Source organism: Gymnoscopelus braueri (assembly GCF_963280865.1).
Source record: "Gymnoscopelus braueri genome assembly, chromosome: 2".
In the NCBI taxonomy this organism is placed as follows: domain Eukaryota; kingdom Metazoa; phylum Chordata; class Actinopteri; order Myctophiformes; family Myctophidae; genus Gymnoscopelus; species Gymnoscopelus braueri.
In genome coordinates this window covers 49,766,671-49,785,335 of record NC_137604.1, presented here as the reverse complement: position 1 = coordinate 49,785,335, position 18,665 = coordinate 49,766,671, and the positions used below count along the sequence as shown (strand labels likewise).

General features: G+C 42.0%; 2 protein-coding genes across 2 annotated transcripts; both read right to left on the bottom strand.

The window, feature by feature from the left end:
• Positions 1-10,600: 10,600 nt before the first annotated feature.
• Positions 10,601-10,900, bottom strand: LOC308096084 (dromaiocalcin-1-like; the record flags this gene model as incomplete). The annotated part of the gene is made up of 1 exon (XM_080443363.1): positions 10,601-10,900. One exon carries the CDS (start codon positions 10,898-10,900, stop codon positions 10,601-10,603), a length of 300 nt encoding a protein of 99 aa, XP_080299489.1.
• A 6,506-nt stretch (positions 10,901-17,406) lies between these two features.
• On the bottom strand, positions 17,407-17,706 carry LOC308096074 (rheacalcin-1-like; the record flags this gene model as incomplete). The annotated part of the gene is made up of 1 exon (XM_080443355.1): positions 17,407-17,706. One exon carries the CDS (start codon positions 17,704-17,706, stop codon positions 17,407-17,409), a length of 300 nt encoding a protein of 99 aa, XP_080299481.1.
• Positions 17,707-18,665: the final 959 nt, after the last annotated feature.

The window sequence follows — 18,665 nt, the reverse complement described above, 5'->3', positions numbered from 1 at the left end:
GAAATGTAATGTGTGTTGCCCAGCCTAACATTATTACCTGTGGAAGCGGGCTGAATAAAAAGGGACACAGGAAGTAGGAAAGGCAGATTTAAGTGGTTAATGTATGTTTTGTAATAATAATCAAAATCTAAGTAACTAGTAACTAAAGTTTTCAAATCACTGTAGTGGAGTATACGTACAATATTTGCCTCTGAGATGTAGTGGAGTATAAGTATAAGTACTGAAAACTGGAGATACTCCAATTAAGTAAAAATACCTAAACATTTTACTTAAGTACGGTACTTGAGTAAATGTACTTTGTTACTTTACACCAAATGACCTGTCCATTTGGTTCCATTTGTGCGCTTTCAGAGTTACAGACCTGTAAGCCTTACAGGTCTTCTTTGATGGGGTTCCAAAAGGGCCCTTACAGTGTAGGGGAACCCTTTCAAAGAACCCAGAGGGTCCCTGGACCTAGCCTGGCATTGCCATACTGATAACGTGGATTCACTCGTTATGAGTCTGGCCAATGTCAGGCTACCCTGGACCCACTTTGAGAACTGCATTAAGCCAACAATTAACTTAAAGGGATAGTTCACCCCCAAAATGACTTTTTTCTATTGATTAATCACCCCATGGATGGATATTCTTTTATTTTTGTCGCATTCCTAAGCCAATAATTTGATGACTGGCAGCAGTTCGGGAGGAGACACAAAGAGTCTCCTTTGTGTCTCCTACCGGAACCGCTGCCTACCGGTCCTCTGGTCATCAAATTATTGGCTTAGGAATGCGACATAATTTTTTTTCCCCCCATGAATTCAAGTCTCCATGGGGTGACTAATATTGATAGAAAAAATGTATTTTTTTTTGGGTGAACTATCCCTTTAAGGTAGCCCATTGGAAGTGGCCTGAGATACATCAAAAACTTTACTTTTTGATGACACATGTCCATTATATAGCCTTCATTTACATTCTTTTAACATGGGCTTTGATTGTTTTACTCTGTTGAATGTTCCATCTCCATTTTTCATGGGCTAGCCGTTTCTGATCATTATTTCTAACCACATGGTGCTGACATGGGGATGATGAGGATACGAGGATGTGGAAAGAATGGTTAAAGGTCAGGGTAAAAACAAGCTTATTGTTACAAGGGCATGGCTTAGACTATTCTACAAAAAAACCTACTGACTGTTCCTTCCCCCCTGACTGCTTCCTCTTCAACCACCAGGTTTTCCAGCCCACCTACCCTAACACAGAGACTTCCTTTGATGAAAGAATGTATGAAATGTGATATGGAAAGGTCTGAATGTCAGATTTGTCAGAGGTGTAGTTGTATATATATATAGATGAGACATTTACAAAGTTCAACGACGTCTCCCATGTATAGGACTGGTTCTTCTTCAGTTGGCAGGATGATGTGTTGTTTCTCACGAGGGGAGAGTCAGGTTTACATCTGGATTGGTTTCATAAAACATTTATTTTTTTCCTTTTTTTTATCCCACGATTTTGCAACCCTATTTTTTTTCACCCAGTGCCAATTGTCTACGTAATCCTGGGCGCTACACTCCCTCTGCCAGCCTCGGGAGAGCCCAGAGCTGAGCTCATGCCTCTGCCTCATAAAACATCTTCACGCTAAGGTAGTTGTTTGTGCAATCCAATGGACCCTCAGTCCCTCAGGGCTCAGTACTAGTGTCTTTCTGTTTCTGCTGAAAATAGCCGATCAACAACCGATCTGCTATTTTCAGCAAAAGCTTCCCCCACAATACCGATGCTGGGGTTTCAGTAGCCATGATGGTTCACATGACGCTTGTATACAAGCGTCATGGTGCCGAGTCCCCCTGGTTTATAGCGGTGTTCGATTTTTTTTACATTGCCAACTCTCACATGTACATAAACGTTCAGATTTCAAATATAAAGTGCTTACCCCCGAGCCACGGATGTTACAAGGCGACCCGGACCGCGATAAGTACCCGTATCTCCCGTATTGTTCAATAAAAAGCATTTTAATCCGATCGCCGGCCATTTTCTCCAAATTTTCTCAGATACTTTCAACCATGCGACACTAATGGTTGGGAGGTGTATTGCACTCTGATACATAAAAAAAAAAGAAAAAAAAGGCACAATACGGGAGATACGGGTACTTATCGCGGTTCGGATCGCCTTGTAACATCCGTGGCTCGGGGGTAAGCACTTTATATTTGAAATCTGAACGTTTATGTACATGTGAGAGTTGGCAATGTAAAAAAAACGGACACCGCTATAAACCAGGGGGACTCGGCACCATGACTGTCATGGTATGACAGTCATGTTTCAGGGCTAGGGTTTCAGTGGTTAATGCTAAATTGATTTTGAGAACCTGGCCTGTGGTGTCACTGGTGTGTTAAAACAATAGCCTATAAAATGGTATTAGTAAGTTACCGGCTGAACTGGGTCATTATTACAGGGTCATCCATGGAAGTTGCTACACATCCTCCCCTTTGTAAGCATAAGCTATACTTTGAACTTAAGCTGTGACCTTGAACTTTGACCGATATAAAAAAAGGAAAGGTAAAAAACAATTCTGTAAAAATCTACTGTATATCTCAGTAGTGCACTACTCTACGCATCTGTCCAGTTTTTCTTTAAGATTTATGTTTGGGCTTTTATGCCTTTATTGATAGGACAGTAGGCTGACAGGAAATGGGGAGAGAGATGGGGAGTGACATGCAGCAAAGGCCGTCGGGCTCGGGACTCGAACCCGCGACTCGCTGTCAGGCTACATTGAGCCTAGGTGCCTGGAGCACTATGCCAGCCGCCCAGGCCGCATCTGCCCAGTTTGATCCAAATCTGATAAAAACGATCAAAGTTATCACTGTGACAAACAAACAGACAAATACATCTGCAAACAGATAAATATGAAAGCAGAAATTTAACAAATTGCAAATTGTTGACCCATTCAGCTTGAATGAAGAGGAACATTTTGGTTTCTAGTATAATCAGCAACTCAGACAATTCAGAGATCTTTCAGAATGTGTGTTACAGAGTGGTAACCAGACATATGCTTTCCTATTCCCCTTCTTGGCTCCTCTGACAATAGATTGCATTTATGGTGTTCAAATCCTGCCAACATGTTGTTGGAGACAGTTGAGCATGTCAAACAAACAACACAAAACATCTCAAACCGCTCATGCTTGCTCATGTGTCTCCAGCGAGGCCTTTTCCCAGACAGGTGTAACACCTTTGACAAGGTATATTTCCTGTCCTTTGGCTCTGAGTCATAAGCCATGCAGCGATACCCACTGAGCTGGTTATGCTCCCGGCTAACTCTTTCCAAATTGTCACTTGGCAGGATGCAGTTGTCTGTGAAACAGTGTTTTGACCTAAATGAAGGCAGGCAGGCAGGCAGACTATCCCAAGAGGAGGCGAGATGATTCAGGTACCCACTTCCACACCATGTCTGACCTCATGGCTGATTGATGGTTGGCTCCTTTTAACCCTCTAGCCTGTCTCTTACAGTACAGTGTGTCATCTCTGTTTTGTTTATATCTGCCATCCTTCCACTTCAAGCCATTTGTAGCACTAAACCACCAGCTAAATGTGAGTCACTTTCTCCTTTGCATTTTTTGTTTAACAGGGGTAGACGACAGGAAAGCTGAAACCGAGGCATTGTAGGCGAGTCACAGGAGGATAGCTCTGGTGGGATTCAACCCTATAAGCAAGGGTAAGTACTGTATGGCTGCAGAGGTGAGTATCTTAACCCTGTAAACTACTTAATTGACCGGGGTCAGCTTTGTACTTGGTCCACCCCCCCCCCCCTCTATACCAAATCTCTTCTCCGAAAATAGCTGATCTACACGCTCACAATGCGCTGCAGCGTAACACATTGTGAGCTTTTAAATCTGCAATTTTTGGCGGACGTTCAAGTGGTTAAATATGGGGAATTATGACTGCAACACCCACTGTCCTTTAAAAATGAAATCAACATAGGAAACTGCCATCATTAACGATGGTGACATAATGATGGTGTGATCAGGAGATAAAGTTAAGGCCTATCTATTTTATTTGAAATGTGTGTGCGTGTGTGCGTGTGTGCGTGTGTGTGTGTGTGTCTGCCTGCGTGTCTGCTACTGTTTTTATCTATTCATTGTTCCTGAACGAGGGGGAAACAGTAGCACTGGGACCAAGTTTTGGAGAAGTTTTAGAAAACTTTGATGGTGAAGTACAACAGTCAGTCTGACAAAAAGAAACATTTCTCTCTAAACACATTGCGTGCCAATCACGTAGTTCTACGCAAACCTAAATAATTGCACAGCGTGCCAGTCGCGTAGTTCTACGCGAAGTGGTCTTCTTTCTTTTTTTCTTTTCGCAGTGACACATTTCATTGTAGGCCTCCCTCGCAGTGACACATTTCATTGTAGGCCTCCCTCGCAGTGACACATTTCATTGTAGCACACCGGAAACGGAAATGTCAATCGAAGATTTTCGTTCCCACCCGGCACCGCTCTAAAGTTTCCCCTAATCCGCCATTATCTCGGTTGTTGTTTTTCTCCGCGCTGAGCGCTGTTTAATAGAAACTGCGACTACTGCAAAATGGACGATCGCCGATTGAAACGGTCTTCTCTGGGCCACTCACACAGCTACCCTGTGTCTCTACAAACAGTTGAACGCGCAATCTTAAGGTATTTAGCGAGGTCTGTGGCGACGTGAAAAAAACAAAAAAACAACAATAAATCGCTGGCACTGGTGAGTACATTATGATATTAAACTCTGGCATGGAATGTGTTAAGGAATGTCTTTAATTTAATGTTTAGAGTTCTACCAGTAAAACGTAGATGTTTTTGGTGATGTTCAGTCGAGAATGTCCTTCAACACATGGCATTTTGCCTCGCAGTACAGCATATTTCTAAATGGAAAATCACTGCTGCAGCATTTATAATGGTTGATGTTAATTTAAGGTGTGGCAAGTTTGTATTTGAAAAATGGATGAATCATGTCAGCCAGGAGTCAAAACAGTTTGTTTCCTTCTGACGAAGAGAGGTAATTGCAACAATGTCCAAACTACAGTAAAGATTAAGATGCATGTGTTGTCCAAGTGTGGAGAGAAGGGGAAGGCGAGGCATAGAGTGAGAACCAGAGAGAGGTGGATGACAGGTGTTTCATGGAAATAATTTGTTTTTTCAAAGGGAGGAGTGAGGTCTGTTCTGTCCCAATGGGGCTCTGGCAGTCTGAGGTATTTCACACAAAAACATAGACCCCAGGTATTTCAAACTGAACCACTTGTGCTTTTAAGGTCACACATACTTAATTACTAAATTCTAAGGTCATATACTTCAGAAATACATACTTAGATGTAAGGAAATATATGTTGCATAACATAATTTCAATGCAATTATCCAATTATATTGGTTTGTGGGTCCTGAGAGGGATGGAGAAAAGAGTGAATGGAACATTTGAAATTATTTCTGTTCCTACAGTGGAAAGAGAATGGGAGGTGTGTGTGTGTGTGTGTGTGTGTGTGTGTGTGTGTGTGTGTGTGTGTGTGTGTGTGTGTGTGTGTGTGTGTGTGTGTGTGTGTGTGTGTGTGTGTGTGTGTGTGTGTGTGTGTGTGTGTGTGTGTGTGTGTGTGTGTGTGATTGATTTTTTTAGCTTTTTAGACCCTTTTCTCCACAATTTAGTCATTATGCTCCCCACACACATTTCTGTGTGTTGTCACTGCTGTTGTACCCTACTGGCTCACCTGCCAGTGAGGAGCCCCCACCGGGAGAGCGTAGCACCTCCGTCCTCCTACTCCTCCCGCCCAACACTCCCTGCTGACAGGTGTCGCCCCAGCCTGTAGGAGTACTGTACATGCAGTGACAAATATCACCTTCCCTGCACGTATTTGTGTGTATACATGACATGTGCGTATATATGTCTATCTTTGTGCCTTTGCAGAATGGACACTTCATACAGTACACAAAACACTACCTCAAATAATGTTTAAAATCATAGTCACTAAATATGGCATTGACATATAGGGTTTGTGTTGACACAGTTAAAACTCACAGAGCTCTGCAAGTTACTTAAGATTGCTGTGCAGGCCTGCAGAGCTTACTGCTGGAAAGCAGAGAGGGGTCTTGCAGAAGATTTGTCTGGGACAGTTTCTCCCCCTAGTGTCAATTCAAAGAACTGAAAAGACTCACCTTTTTAAGGCCATTCACCTGAAATGGGTTATATGGATTTCAGAAATATTTATTGCTGCTAAATATAAAAGTATCCATTCAATTGCTGAAAGTCTCTTCTTATTCACCAAAATGGAAGCTCAGAATTGGTGGCCTTTCTTGTCTATACTGTACTTTCTTTAAATCTCCACAAGATGGAGCCACATACCACTACACGGAATGCATCTGTTTGTATTTCAGCCCATCTTTACCACATGAGCATGACATTTAGCACTTCAATCCAGATGAATAAACCCTGAAGTTGAGCGGTGCACATGCTCAGCCTTGCTGACAGGAGGAGGTTTTGCCTTGACACATGGTCAGAAAGCAATTTAGTGTTAAGTGGTCACGTCAATAGCCATTGTGGTCACGTCAATAGCCGTTTTTGAGAATATCAATCACAATTCTTGGTGACCTTGCCCTACTCCCTGATCTTTAATTAAATTCTTATTAATGAATGAATGGATGGTGAGTGAATGAAAACTTTGCTTGGATTTGGAATAGAATATTTGTCCATTTCTCTCTACTGACCACTCTTTATAAATATTCCTCTTTTTACTTCTTAGGTTAGGTTTACTTCTTGGATGGATGTATCACAATGCTAGCCAGCTCCATGCAAATATAGAGGATTATATCCCATGTATGACTTGGACAGGTTTGCTGCTTTAGCAATTCAAAGCATCGGCCTTTCAAGTGTATTCATCTGTCATAAATTAATTAATGCATTATTTACAGCCTTGTTTTATTGAAACATCTCCAGCATTGTGATTGTGCAGTTATGTGAATAGACATTCCCTTTGTTATCTTTCTTTTTTTGTTATCTCTTCATTATGCTGGAGGGAGGGAACAGCAAAAAAAGAAAAAAGATCAAGGAGGCAGTCCAGGATTAAGAGCAGAGCTATAAGACAAAACATTCAGGGATGATTAAGTAATCACTCTATTTACCGTCTCCCTTCCATCCATCATTTACCTATTCTCTATCAACTGCCCCACTCTTCCCTTGTACCCAGTCACCCCCATGCCCTCCCCCTCCTCTCCACAACCTCCCTCCTTGCTGCCCTCTCAGCTATATGCTCTCCCCCAGTGGTGGAAAAAGTACTCACATTTCTTACTTAAGTAAAATGATCAATAATACTGTAATGTAGAAATACTCTGTTACAGGTAAAAGTCTGTAATTAAAATTTTACTTGAGTAAAAGTACAAAAGTATTGGTATCAAAATATACTTAAAGTACCAAAAGTACAAAGTACTCATTATGCAGAATGTCCCATTTCACATACCTTTCAAATGTATAAAATGTATAAGAATCAATCTACAAGCTCACAATGCACGACGCATTGTGAACTTGTAGATTGGCTATTTTCAAATGGCCAAATGTATATAGGGCTGAAGTGATTAATGTATGTTTTGTAATAATAATCAAAATCTACAAAGTAACTATTAACTAAAGTTTTCAAATAATAGTAGTGGAGTAAAAGTTTGATATTTGCCTCTGAGATGTAGTGGAGTAGAAGTAAAAGCATGACAAATTAGAAATAGCCTACTCCAGTAAAGTAAAACAAAAGTAAAGTACAGTACTTGAGTAAATGTACTTAGTTACTTCACATCACTGCTCTCCCCCTCTCTCTTCATTCCTTCTTTTTTCTCCCCCTCTATACAATCCTTCCATCCCACCCATTCTTCCATCCCTCTTTTTCTCCATCCCCCCACCTCCACCCCGCTGATCGCTCCCATCTCTCTCCAGTCTCCCGGTCGTTTGTGGCGATGCACCCCGGTGATTGGTGGGGGCCGACAACCATTCCAACCCGCCGCCGCCGACAGCTGGTGCGTTAACACAGCTATCTTGGGTCTGCAACATTTACAGATAACCCACATCTCTTTCTTCTCCTGCCTCCCTCCATTCCTCATCGTCGCCCCTCTCACTCTCTCTCTCTCTCTCCATCTCTCCCCACAACATTCCCTTCCCTTCCCTCCGCTCACTCTGGCTCTTATGCATGAGGATCTTATGAAGACAAATGACACCTCTCAGCTTCCTCACCCGGGCTCCCATTTGCTTGCCTCTCTGCCGCATAGGCTGTAGCTGGAATTCCCTTGGAATGCTCCCCAGCTTCGGTTTGTCACGGCCGACAGGCCCAGGACAGGGTTTTATTTTGTTTTAAGAACAGAGGAGGAACATTGCATTGTCGTCTGGAATGAGAGTGAGACGTTGGGCTGGCATCGTGGCGAAGCCAAAGCCCCAAAGCTCATCAGATTTAAATTGCGGAGGAAATGAAGCGTCACTCTAAAGAGGCCCATTTAACTTCATTGTTACTGGAGGTTATTCTGGCTTTATGCCTCTCAGATGACATGGGGGGGTTAGATGAGGAATCCAATCACAAAACCGAATTCACACGAATCCCTGCCTGGTCTGGGAGTGTCTGGATTTGTGAACACTTGGAAACCAAAAATAATTGAAGCAGGTCTTTATACGGCTCTGTAGGAGGCTAGCTGCTTGTGTGCTTGCGTGCGTGCGTGCGTGTGTGTGTGTCCGGAGCTAATCCAGTCAGCGCCAGTTTTCTAGTGCACACATGCCCCTCCACTTATCTAATACCTGTTGTACCCATCGGAATCTCCAATCATGGGCATAAAATTGGGACACAGACCGACAGACAGACAGAGAAATCTCCATATATGGCCATTACATGGGCCACAGACAGACAGACAGACAGACAGACAGACAGAGTATTTGTAGTTTCAGTTCTGGACAACTGCTGGTCCAACCAGATCCCCACAGGGGGCAGCACACCATCAGGTGGTACACACAAGTTGGAAGTCGATTGGTCGGTTGGCGCTCATGTTATGCGGTAATATGCACAAGACAGACACAGGGGCCTACTTGGGAACGATGGAAGTTAGGAACACATGCCCCTCCCGGTTATGCAATATGTTGCTTTAACCCATTGTACCCATTGTCAGAGTACTCATTGTACCTATCTGTCTTTGTATCTGTCTGTCTGTCTGTCTAAGTCCCTTTAATGCCCATATGTGTAGATCTTTGTATCTACACATATGATTTGTATCCTTGTCCCTTTTATGTCCATTTATGGAGATCCTGATGTCGTCATGTCATCAGTATATGCCCATTTATTAGCATATCGGTCAGATTGTCAGTTCTGTACACCCGCTGATCTGACCGATTTGACACTGGGCACTGCACTCCTTCGGTCCTCGCCGATACGCTGCCAAGGTTGAAGTCAATCAGCCGGGCGGTTCTGGAGATGTAAGGACAGATTCATTCACACTCACACACACTCACTATTGTGTGATGTGTATTGTGATGTGTGAATTCTGTTTTAGGGTGGAGGTTTGTTATAAATAGAGATGTTCTCTGTTTTATATCATAATATATACTATACTATATACACACACACACCATGTTATTAAAACAGTGGGTCTCAAACAGTTTCATGCCAAGGATCCCCAAATTAATATGTATTTGGCTGTGGACCCCCATCTGAAAATATTTTGTATCAGGGACCCACATACAAGACTTGTGTTGTTTCAAAACTATCATTTATTTTTTCACATTTTAAGATTGTTTGAGAATAGTAGCTCACAACACAAGTCGTTTCACTGCTTTTGTTGCTTTATTAACTATTTTTTTACTGGGGAAGCCCCTCAAGGACCCCTGGGGGTCCCCAGACCCCACTTTGAGAACCGCTGATAAAAAAAAAATCCTCATATCAAAGTGAGTACATGATGATGTTCTAATGTTGTTACATGGGTGCATAGACATTTATTATATCTATTTATATTTTTAAAGATTTTTTGGGGGGCTTTTTATGCCTTTATTTAGAGAGGGATAGGGAAAGTAGGCTGACAAGAAATGGGGAGAGAGATGGGGGGGTGACACGCAGCAAAGGTACGCAGCACAAGATAGATATACCTGTAGATGTGGACAGATAACGTGTGCACACACACGCGTCCACGCACACACACACGGCATGCTGATACAATGGTTTCCTGAATTCGGCTTCCTAACCAGAGCAGTGGAGCAGACTTTTGTGGTGGAACACTTGCTTCCAGCTTTGTGTATAAAAATAAGAAAGTGATAATGGAGAGGGAAGCAGATATGGAAAAGTACAGTGATGTCGACTCGTTCTGCATGGTTATAAAGGGTTCTTTTAATGTTATTGAAACAGTCAGGTGATTTGTGAATAGATTTATTATTTCCTTTGTTTAGAGGCACGATTAGAGGCAAAGCTGATTTTACATGTTTTTAGGGATCAGTATACGGTATGTGAGAGTGGTCCACAAAGTAATATGGTGCCCTCGAGGCAAAGCAAGTCAGCAAAGGATGAATTTAAAGAGTGAGATTATATGTTGTATTATTAACACAAAAAAGTAACCTCCTTTTACAATTAACAAATGCACCTTACTATAATAGTCCCTTTGAGTTTGGCTCAGTAGCAGATGAAGTTACGTTTTTCTTGACAGGAATAGTTTTGCCACTGTCCGTCTTTGTTGAGAGCCCCACAGCGGTGACTCCAAGCCGGACACTGGTGGTCCTGGACTCCATGGAGCCATGCCTCATAATCTAGAGGGTCACCATTCACCCACAGCCAGCGGTCTCCAAAGTAACGCAGGCCAGTCCACACGTGGTCAGTGGTCTGGGCTTCCTGGATCTCCCGCTGGGCCAGAAGAACCTCGGTCTCTGAGACCAAGCTGATGAGGTCATTGTGATGTCTCTTACAGTAATTCATAGCCTCCTGCCATGTCTTATTCTTTTTCACCACAATCCACTTTAAGCAAAAGAATGGCCTGGTCACATGCTTTTGATCATTCCACTTTCCAATACCAGTCCATTCTCCATAATACTCGCCTGCGCCACGATAGTTATTTGGTTCTCCATATCGCCAGTTTTGGTACGTAGCATATCCCCCACCGGACCACCTCCAGCCAGTGAGGTTCTGGGGTACTCGGTAGAGCCCAATCCAGCCTCTAAAAAATCGAAAATCGAATTCAAGGCTATATTCAGAGAAAATAAGCTCTCGGAGCTTATTTTCATCTCTGTAACTGCTGATGGGAGACAGGTCAGTGAAATTTTGTCTGCAGTGTTCCTGAGCTTCGTCCCAAGTTTTCTCTTCCCTTACATAGACGTGCTTTCCAATAACCCCGCAAACAGCAGAAAAAAATACAGTCTTGAAGATGGCTCTCTCCATTTTCACTGATGGTACCCCTCAATGAGCACTGACTAGGAGAGGGATTCCTGCTCCTTTTATTGGCGGTTCAGAAAGGCTTTTCACACCCTTGTCATATGTAAAGCATGTTTAATTTTACATATATGGGCATAGCAGATTCAGTAAGTAAATTTGCTGACAGCGTATTGTGATGACTCCTCCTACTGCTTGTTGGTCCTTCTGTGCATTTTTTCTGTTCCTGTGTAGGAGCCATATATGTAAAGCATGTTTACACAGTAAAAACATATGCATGCAAATAAATATGGGTGTAGCAAGGAAATTAGCTGACAGTGTATTGTGATGACCCTTCCCACACTGCTTGTGTTTTTCCTGTTCCTTTGCAAGGCTATGTAAACTAGACGCGTCGCAATTCTGGGAAATTGCAAAGTGTGGTTGCGCCGACGCCGGTCGCGGCCGCGGCCGCCGGGACTCGAGGAATACGCCTGGAGGAATACCGTCGGAGGCTGCGCGACATGCAATTCGAATTCGGTGCCGATCGGATCCCGTGTTCGTGACACGTGCCGTTTCGATTTGAGGAAATAGGCTTCTCCCACTAAAGAAACAGGCCCCTCCCACAAATGTAGTGGGCCAATGACATCGTTATGTCATTCCTGAGATCACTTGTATTTCATTTTGAGAGAACTGATCCCCCAAAAATCATGTTTTTGCATCAAGCGGTTACATTTTGCGAATTTGTGGCGCCCCCTATGGATCAAAGTGGAAATGCTTAAAGGGGAAATCCACCCATTTTCAATATTTAACTATGTCATTAATATAGCATAAAGGAGTTGTGTGGAAATAAGAAAAAATTTAAAAAAAAAATAACATTGCAAAAAAATTAAACATTGCAAAAAAATTAACATTGCAAATTACACCATGATGAGTCATCACAGTGTAATTTGCAATGTTAATTTTTTTGCAATGTTAATTTTTTTTGCAATGTTAATTTTTTTTTAAATTTTTTCTTATTTCCACACAACTCCTTTATGCTATATTAATGACATAGTTAAATATTGAAAATGGGTGGATTTCCCCTTTAAGGGGATTTGTTGAGTGAACCACCACATGTGATTCAAATTTGGGATGGACCGGACGTTCTGTTCGTGATTTCTGGCGTTTTTTGTAAAACAGGCCCCTCCCACTAAATTTGGAAGCCAATTACGGACGAACGGTATGGACTATCAAAATTACGCTAGGAGGTGTTTATCGCATGGGTCCAGAGATCATGTGTACCGATTTCTGTGAGATTTGGACAAAATATGTGGGAAAAGGAGCTAAAAGTGTGTTTTGAAGAAAATTCAAAATGGCGGAAAATCTATCCAGACGCAAATGGGCGTGGCCTATATAGGGAGTTTTATTCTACGACCTACGGTTCAAGAGTTATAGGCCAAAACGTAAAGTGGGCTTTTATAGCGCCACCATGTGGCCGAATGATATAATTATTTTTAAAATAATTTCACACTAAATTATGAACCTCCCCTCCAAGTCTTGTAACTCTAGCCCTTAAAAAAATACTTGAATTTTAGTTTTTTCATTTTCCCATGAAATGGAAATTTAATGCACTAATAAATCAATATCAATTAAACTGTACAACGTATCTCTTAGCAAAGTACAAGCCTGTGATTCCCGATGAAGCCGGTCAATTTGACATATGGCACGAAATTGGGAAAAAAAACTGTGGGAGGAGTAGCGCGACAAAATAAAGTTGATCTAGAAGAATGAATAAAGTTTATAGAGTACTATAGTCTGGTTGCCCTGTTAGGGCAACCACACTAATAAGGAAAGGACCGATACAGATTCTTTCCGAATCTTTGCTGGAATACATTGAAGTCAGTGAGAGCTGGGTAGACAAGCGTTAAGAAACACATATGATGTGGTTTTCTGATCTCCTGTTTTTCGATGTGCACACTATACGGAATGGAATTTTATTGAGCACCTAAAGAGCACAGAGTACATTTCTGATTGGGCCGAATGGGCTGTGTAACAGCCTGTCAACACAGAGATTAGCCTAGGACAACAATACAAAAAAACATGGAACACATGCCCCTCCTGGTTATGCAATATTGGTTTAACCCATTGTACCCATTACTGTACTTATTGTACCTATCTGTCTTTGTATCTGTCTGTCTAAGTCCCTTTTATGCCCATATATGGAGATCTTTGCATCTATCTGTCCATGTCCCTTTTATGTCCATTTATGGAGATCCCTGATGTCATCTATATGCCCATTTATTAGCATATTGGTCAGATTGTCAGTTCTGTACACCCGCTGAGCCGACCGATTTGACACTGGGCAATGCACTCCGTCAGCCCTCGCCGATATGCGAGGTCAATCAGCCGGGCGGTTCTGGAGATGTAAGGACAGATTCATTCACACTCTCACACACTCTCTCACTATTGTGTGATGTGTATTGTGATGCGTGAATGCTGTTTTAGGCTGGAGGTTTGTTCTAAATAGAGATCCTCTCTGTTTTATATCATAATACATACTTATACAGTATACTGTACACACACACAATCACACTTGCCCTTTGCTTCAACATTTTATCAAACCTTTTCATGTCAAGGACCCCCAAATTAATATGAATTTGCTGTGGACCCCCATCTGAAAATGTTTTGTATCAGGTACCACATACAAGACTTGTGTTGTTTCAAAACTATGATTTATTTTTTCACATTTTAAGATTGTTTGAGAATAGCAGATCTACAAGCTCACAACACATCACATTGCAACCCGCAGTGAGCTTGTAGATCCTCTATTTTCAAATAGCTGATGTACAGTATGGTTAAAGTGGTTTAACTGATTTTGTTGCTTTATTAGAGGTAGGGTAAGTGATATTTTTTGGTTAAAACAAAAAATATTTTGTTAAAAGGTTAAAGCACTATATTCTGATAGTAATCATTGCTATAGAGTGTTTGTTCAGTAACAGGAGTCTCCCCTTCTCTCCAGCTCTTTAATAAACAGAAAATACATTTTCCGGTAGGTGTCAAAATCTCAGCCAATCAGGAGAGAGTACCAATTTTTAAGCTTCATTTTGATAGTGTTCCAGTTCCAATTTTGTCTGCTCATTTCTTAGTGTCATCACTTCCAATTTCACTTGTTTAATCTGTTTCCTGATTGAGTTCTCTATCCTGATTGGATAAAATTGGAAATGAAACTGAAACTGAAAATAAAATGCTTTTTCTGTTTTATAAAGAGCTGGAGAGACAAGGAGACTCCTTTTACTGAAAAAACACTCTATAGCAATGAGTAATATCAGAATATAGAGCTATTTAACCCTTATTTTAACCAAAGAAAATCACTTACCCTACCTTTAACTACTTTTACTGGGGAACCCCCTCAAGGACCCCTGGGGGTCCCCAGACCCCACTTTGAGAACCGCTTATAAAAAAATCCTCATATCTATATCTCATATCAAAGTGAGTACATGATGATGTTCTAATGTTGTTACATGGGGGTACATAGGCATTTGTGATCAGTGGAGATCACGATTGATCTGGCTCTGAAAGACCTTTCATCACCATCCATCACAAGATGGATATACCTGTAGATGTGGAAAAGATAATGCGTGCACACACGCTCGTCCACGCACACACACTGCATGTTGATACAATGGTTTCCTGAATTCGGCTTCCTAACCAGAGCAGTGGAGCAGACTTTTGTGGTGGAACACTTGCTTCCGGCTTTGTGTATAAAAATAACAAAGTTATACTGGGGGGTGAGAGAGAGACAGGAAGAGAGAGAGAGAGAAAGATCTGGAGCAGTCTTTTGTGGTGGAACACTTGCTTCCAGCTTTGTGTATAAAAATAAGAAAGTGATAATGGGGAGGGAGAGGGAAGCAGATATGGAAAAGTACAGTGATGTCGAGACTGGTTCTGTATGGTTATAAAGGGTTATTTTAATGTTATTGAAACAGTCAGGTTTTTGTGAATAGATTTATTATTTCCTTTGTTGAACGATTAGAGGCAAAGCTGATGATGTTTTTAGGAATCAGATATACGTTATGTGAGAGTGGTCCACAAAGTGATATGGTGCCCTGAGCTGCCCTCGAGGCAAAGCAGATTGATGGATTCTTTTGTTCTCTTTACAAGACAGCTGGTGTGTACACGACAGTATGTATCACCTCACCAGAGGAATCAAAAGTATGTTCCCACCACGCCACAGAGTGTAATAACATTTAACAACATGAGATGAATGACTAGCAAGCAGGCACAATGCTTCATATACTAACATGAAGCAAGAAACCCAACAAAAACTTTGTTGCTTGAACCGGTGTCAAGGTCATCTTCGTGGGGGAGGACAAATGTGAAAACCCAAGGTAGTTCTTCATTTTCCTTTCACTCTGTGAGACAGATGTAAGATTTATGGGAGAGGGACTAGAGGTGGATGCGCACCAAAACTAGAGTAATGGCTGGGTGTTGATGGTGTCAAATGACACTGAAACACTATTGAGTGTGTGGAAGATAAGCAGGCTGTGAGGTGATTGTTCGTCCGACAACTGTCAGTCAGCTCTCTGCGGGGGCAGATGGGCCATGCATTTATATGTCTTGAATCGATGGAGCCCCCTTGAGACATTTCAATTCAGCGCTGGTGTCGTGTACCATGTCTGCATCACAAGTAGAAAGCGCACAAGCACTGGATGTGTACCGCAACTGCTTTGCTGCAACTTTTCCATCTTCGGGTCCTTCCAGCAAAGTGGTTGTTTGAATTCAGCTTTGGAAAGCAGTCCATATACAATTGTTTTAATTATAATTCCCTATAACATAATTCCCTATAACTCTCAAATATGTGAGATACAGTATGTCAATAATTGTTGGAGAAATCAAATAAATGGTAACTGATAGAAGACAATGCAATTCCTACAAGGTATCTTGTAGGAATCATAGAATTTCTGAACTGTATGCTGTATACCCAAGGTGATATTTAACCACTTGAACCCCACCATCTATATTCTGGGTGGAACATTAGCCGATCTACAAGCTCACAACGCGGCGTGTTGCTTGTAGATCAGACGAAGACATTTGGTATAGACAGGAAAAAAAGCCAAAAGAGCCAACTGGGGTCCAGTTTACCAAGTCTAGAGGGTTCAAGTGGTTAAGGAACAATTACAAATATCAAAACAACAAAAATTCCCTTTTAATTATGTGTCTCAATGTCACAAAAACCACAGACCTCTTTAAGGTGGCATTCATTTTTCTGTTTACAATTAACAATCCATGTATTATCCGTAAAGTGATTTCAGTTAAACAGAAACGCCAGACAAACACTAAAAGACCACATCATATTCATGACAATGAGAGAGACTTTTGCTTTATTCAGAGTGTGGTGGGAGCTGTCAGAACAAGGGCACCTCTCTAACCACTGATGACTGAGTGAGTTCCATCTGCCTTTGTTAGTGGCCATACATAGAGCCGTCCACACCTGACCCGTTTTCACTCAATCATCTCCGGAGTTTAGACCGATTTATACTTTTACGTACGCCAGAGCCGGAAAAGGCCAATGTGCTATTTTTGCTATGACTCCGTCTTATGAAGAAGTATAAATCAACCTTTAGGAATGAGACTGGTGGTTGCGTGGGTTATGAGGGGGTGTGTGTGTGTGTGTGTGTGTGTGTGTGTGTGTGTGTGTGTGTGTGTGTGTGTGTGTGTGTGTGTGTGTGTGTGTGTGTGTGTGTGTGTGTGTGTGTGTGTGTGTGTGTGTGTGTGTGTGTGTGTGTGTGTGTGTGTGTGTGTGTGTGTGTGTGTGTGTGTGTGTGTGTGTGTGTGTGTGTGTGTGTGTGTGACAAGAGCCACAGAGGAACCAACAGTGTTTCATTATTCATCTAAACTAGTGGCAGTATTAGTTTACAATCCTCTCCTAGGTGTGCACACTACACTAGTAATTTATATGATAATCATAAAATGTTAAAAGCTGCCAAAAAAGGATGAATTTAAGAGTGAGATTATATTTTGTATTATTAACACAAAAAAGTAACCTCCTTTTACAATTAACAAATGCACCTTGCTATAATAGTCCCTTTGAGTTTGGCTCAGTAGCAGATGAAGTTAAGTTTTTCTTGACAGGAATAGTTTTGCCACTGTCCGTTTTTGTTGAGGGCCCCACAGCGGTGACTCCAAGCCGGACACTGGTGGTCCTGGACTCCATGGAGCCATGCCTCATAATCTAGAGGGTCACCATTCACCCACAGCCAGCGGTCTCCAAAGTAACGCAGGCCAGTCCACACGTGGTCAGTGGTCTGGGCTTCCTGGATCTCTCGCCGGGCCAGAAGAACCTCGGTCTCTGAGACCAAGCTGATGAGGTCATTGTGATGTCTCTTACAGTAATTCATAGCCTCCTGCCATGTCTTATTCTTTTTCACCACAGTCCACTTTAAGCAAAAGAATGGCTTGGGCTCATTCTTGGAATGATCATGCCACTTTCCAATACCAGTCCACTTTCCAATACCAGTCCATTCTCCATAATACTCTGTGCCACCAAAGTTATTTGGTTCTCCATATTCCCAGTTTTGGTACGTAGCATATCCCCCACCGGACCACCTCCAGCCAGTGAGGTTCTGGGGTACTCGGTAGAGCCCAATCCAGCTTCCAGAGAAATCAATGAGGCTATATTCAGAGAAAAAAAGCTCACTGAGCTTATTTTCATCTCTGTAACTGCTGATGGGAGACAGGTCAGTGAAATTTTGTCTGCAGTGTTCCTGAGCTTCGTCCCAAGTTTTCTCTTCCCTTACATAGACGTGCTTTCCAATAACCCCGCAAACAGCAGAAAAAATTACAGTCTTGAAGATGGCTCTCTCCATTTTCACTGATGGTACCCCTCAATGAGCACTGACTAGGAGAGGGATTCCTGCTCCTTTTATTGGCGGTTCAGAAAGGCTTTTCACACTCTTGTCATATGTAAAGCATGTCTAACTTTACATATATGGGCATAGCAGATTCAGTAAGTAAATTTGCTGACAGCGTATTGTGATGACTCCTCCTACTGCTTATTGGTCCTTCTGTGCATTTTTTCTGTTCCTGTGTAGGAGCCATATATGTAAAGCATGTTTACACAGTAAAAACATATGCATGCAAATATGGGTGTAGCAAGGAAATTAGCTGACAGTGTATTGTGATGACCCCTCCCACACTGCTTGTGTTTTTCCTGTTCCTTTATGTAAATAAGGAAAGAACAGATACAGATTCTTTCCAAAGCTTTGCTGGAATACCTTGAAGTCAGTGAGAGCTGGGTAGACAAGCGTTAAGAAACACATATGATGTGGTTTTCTGATCTCCTGTTTTTCGATGTGCA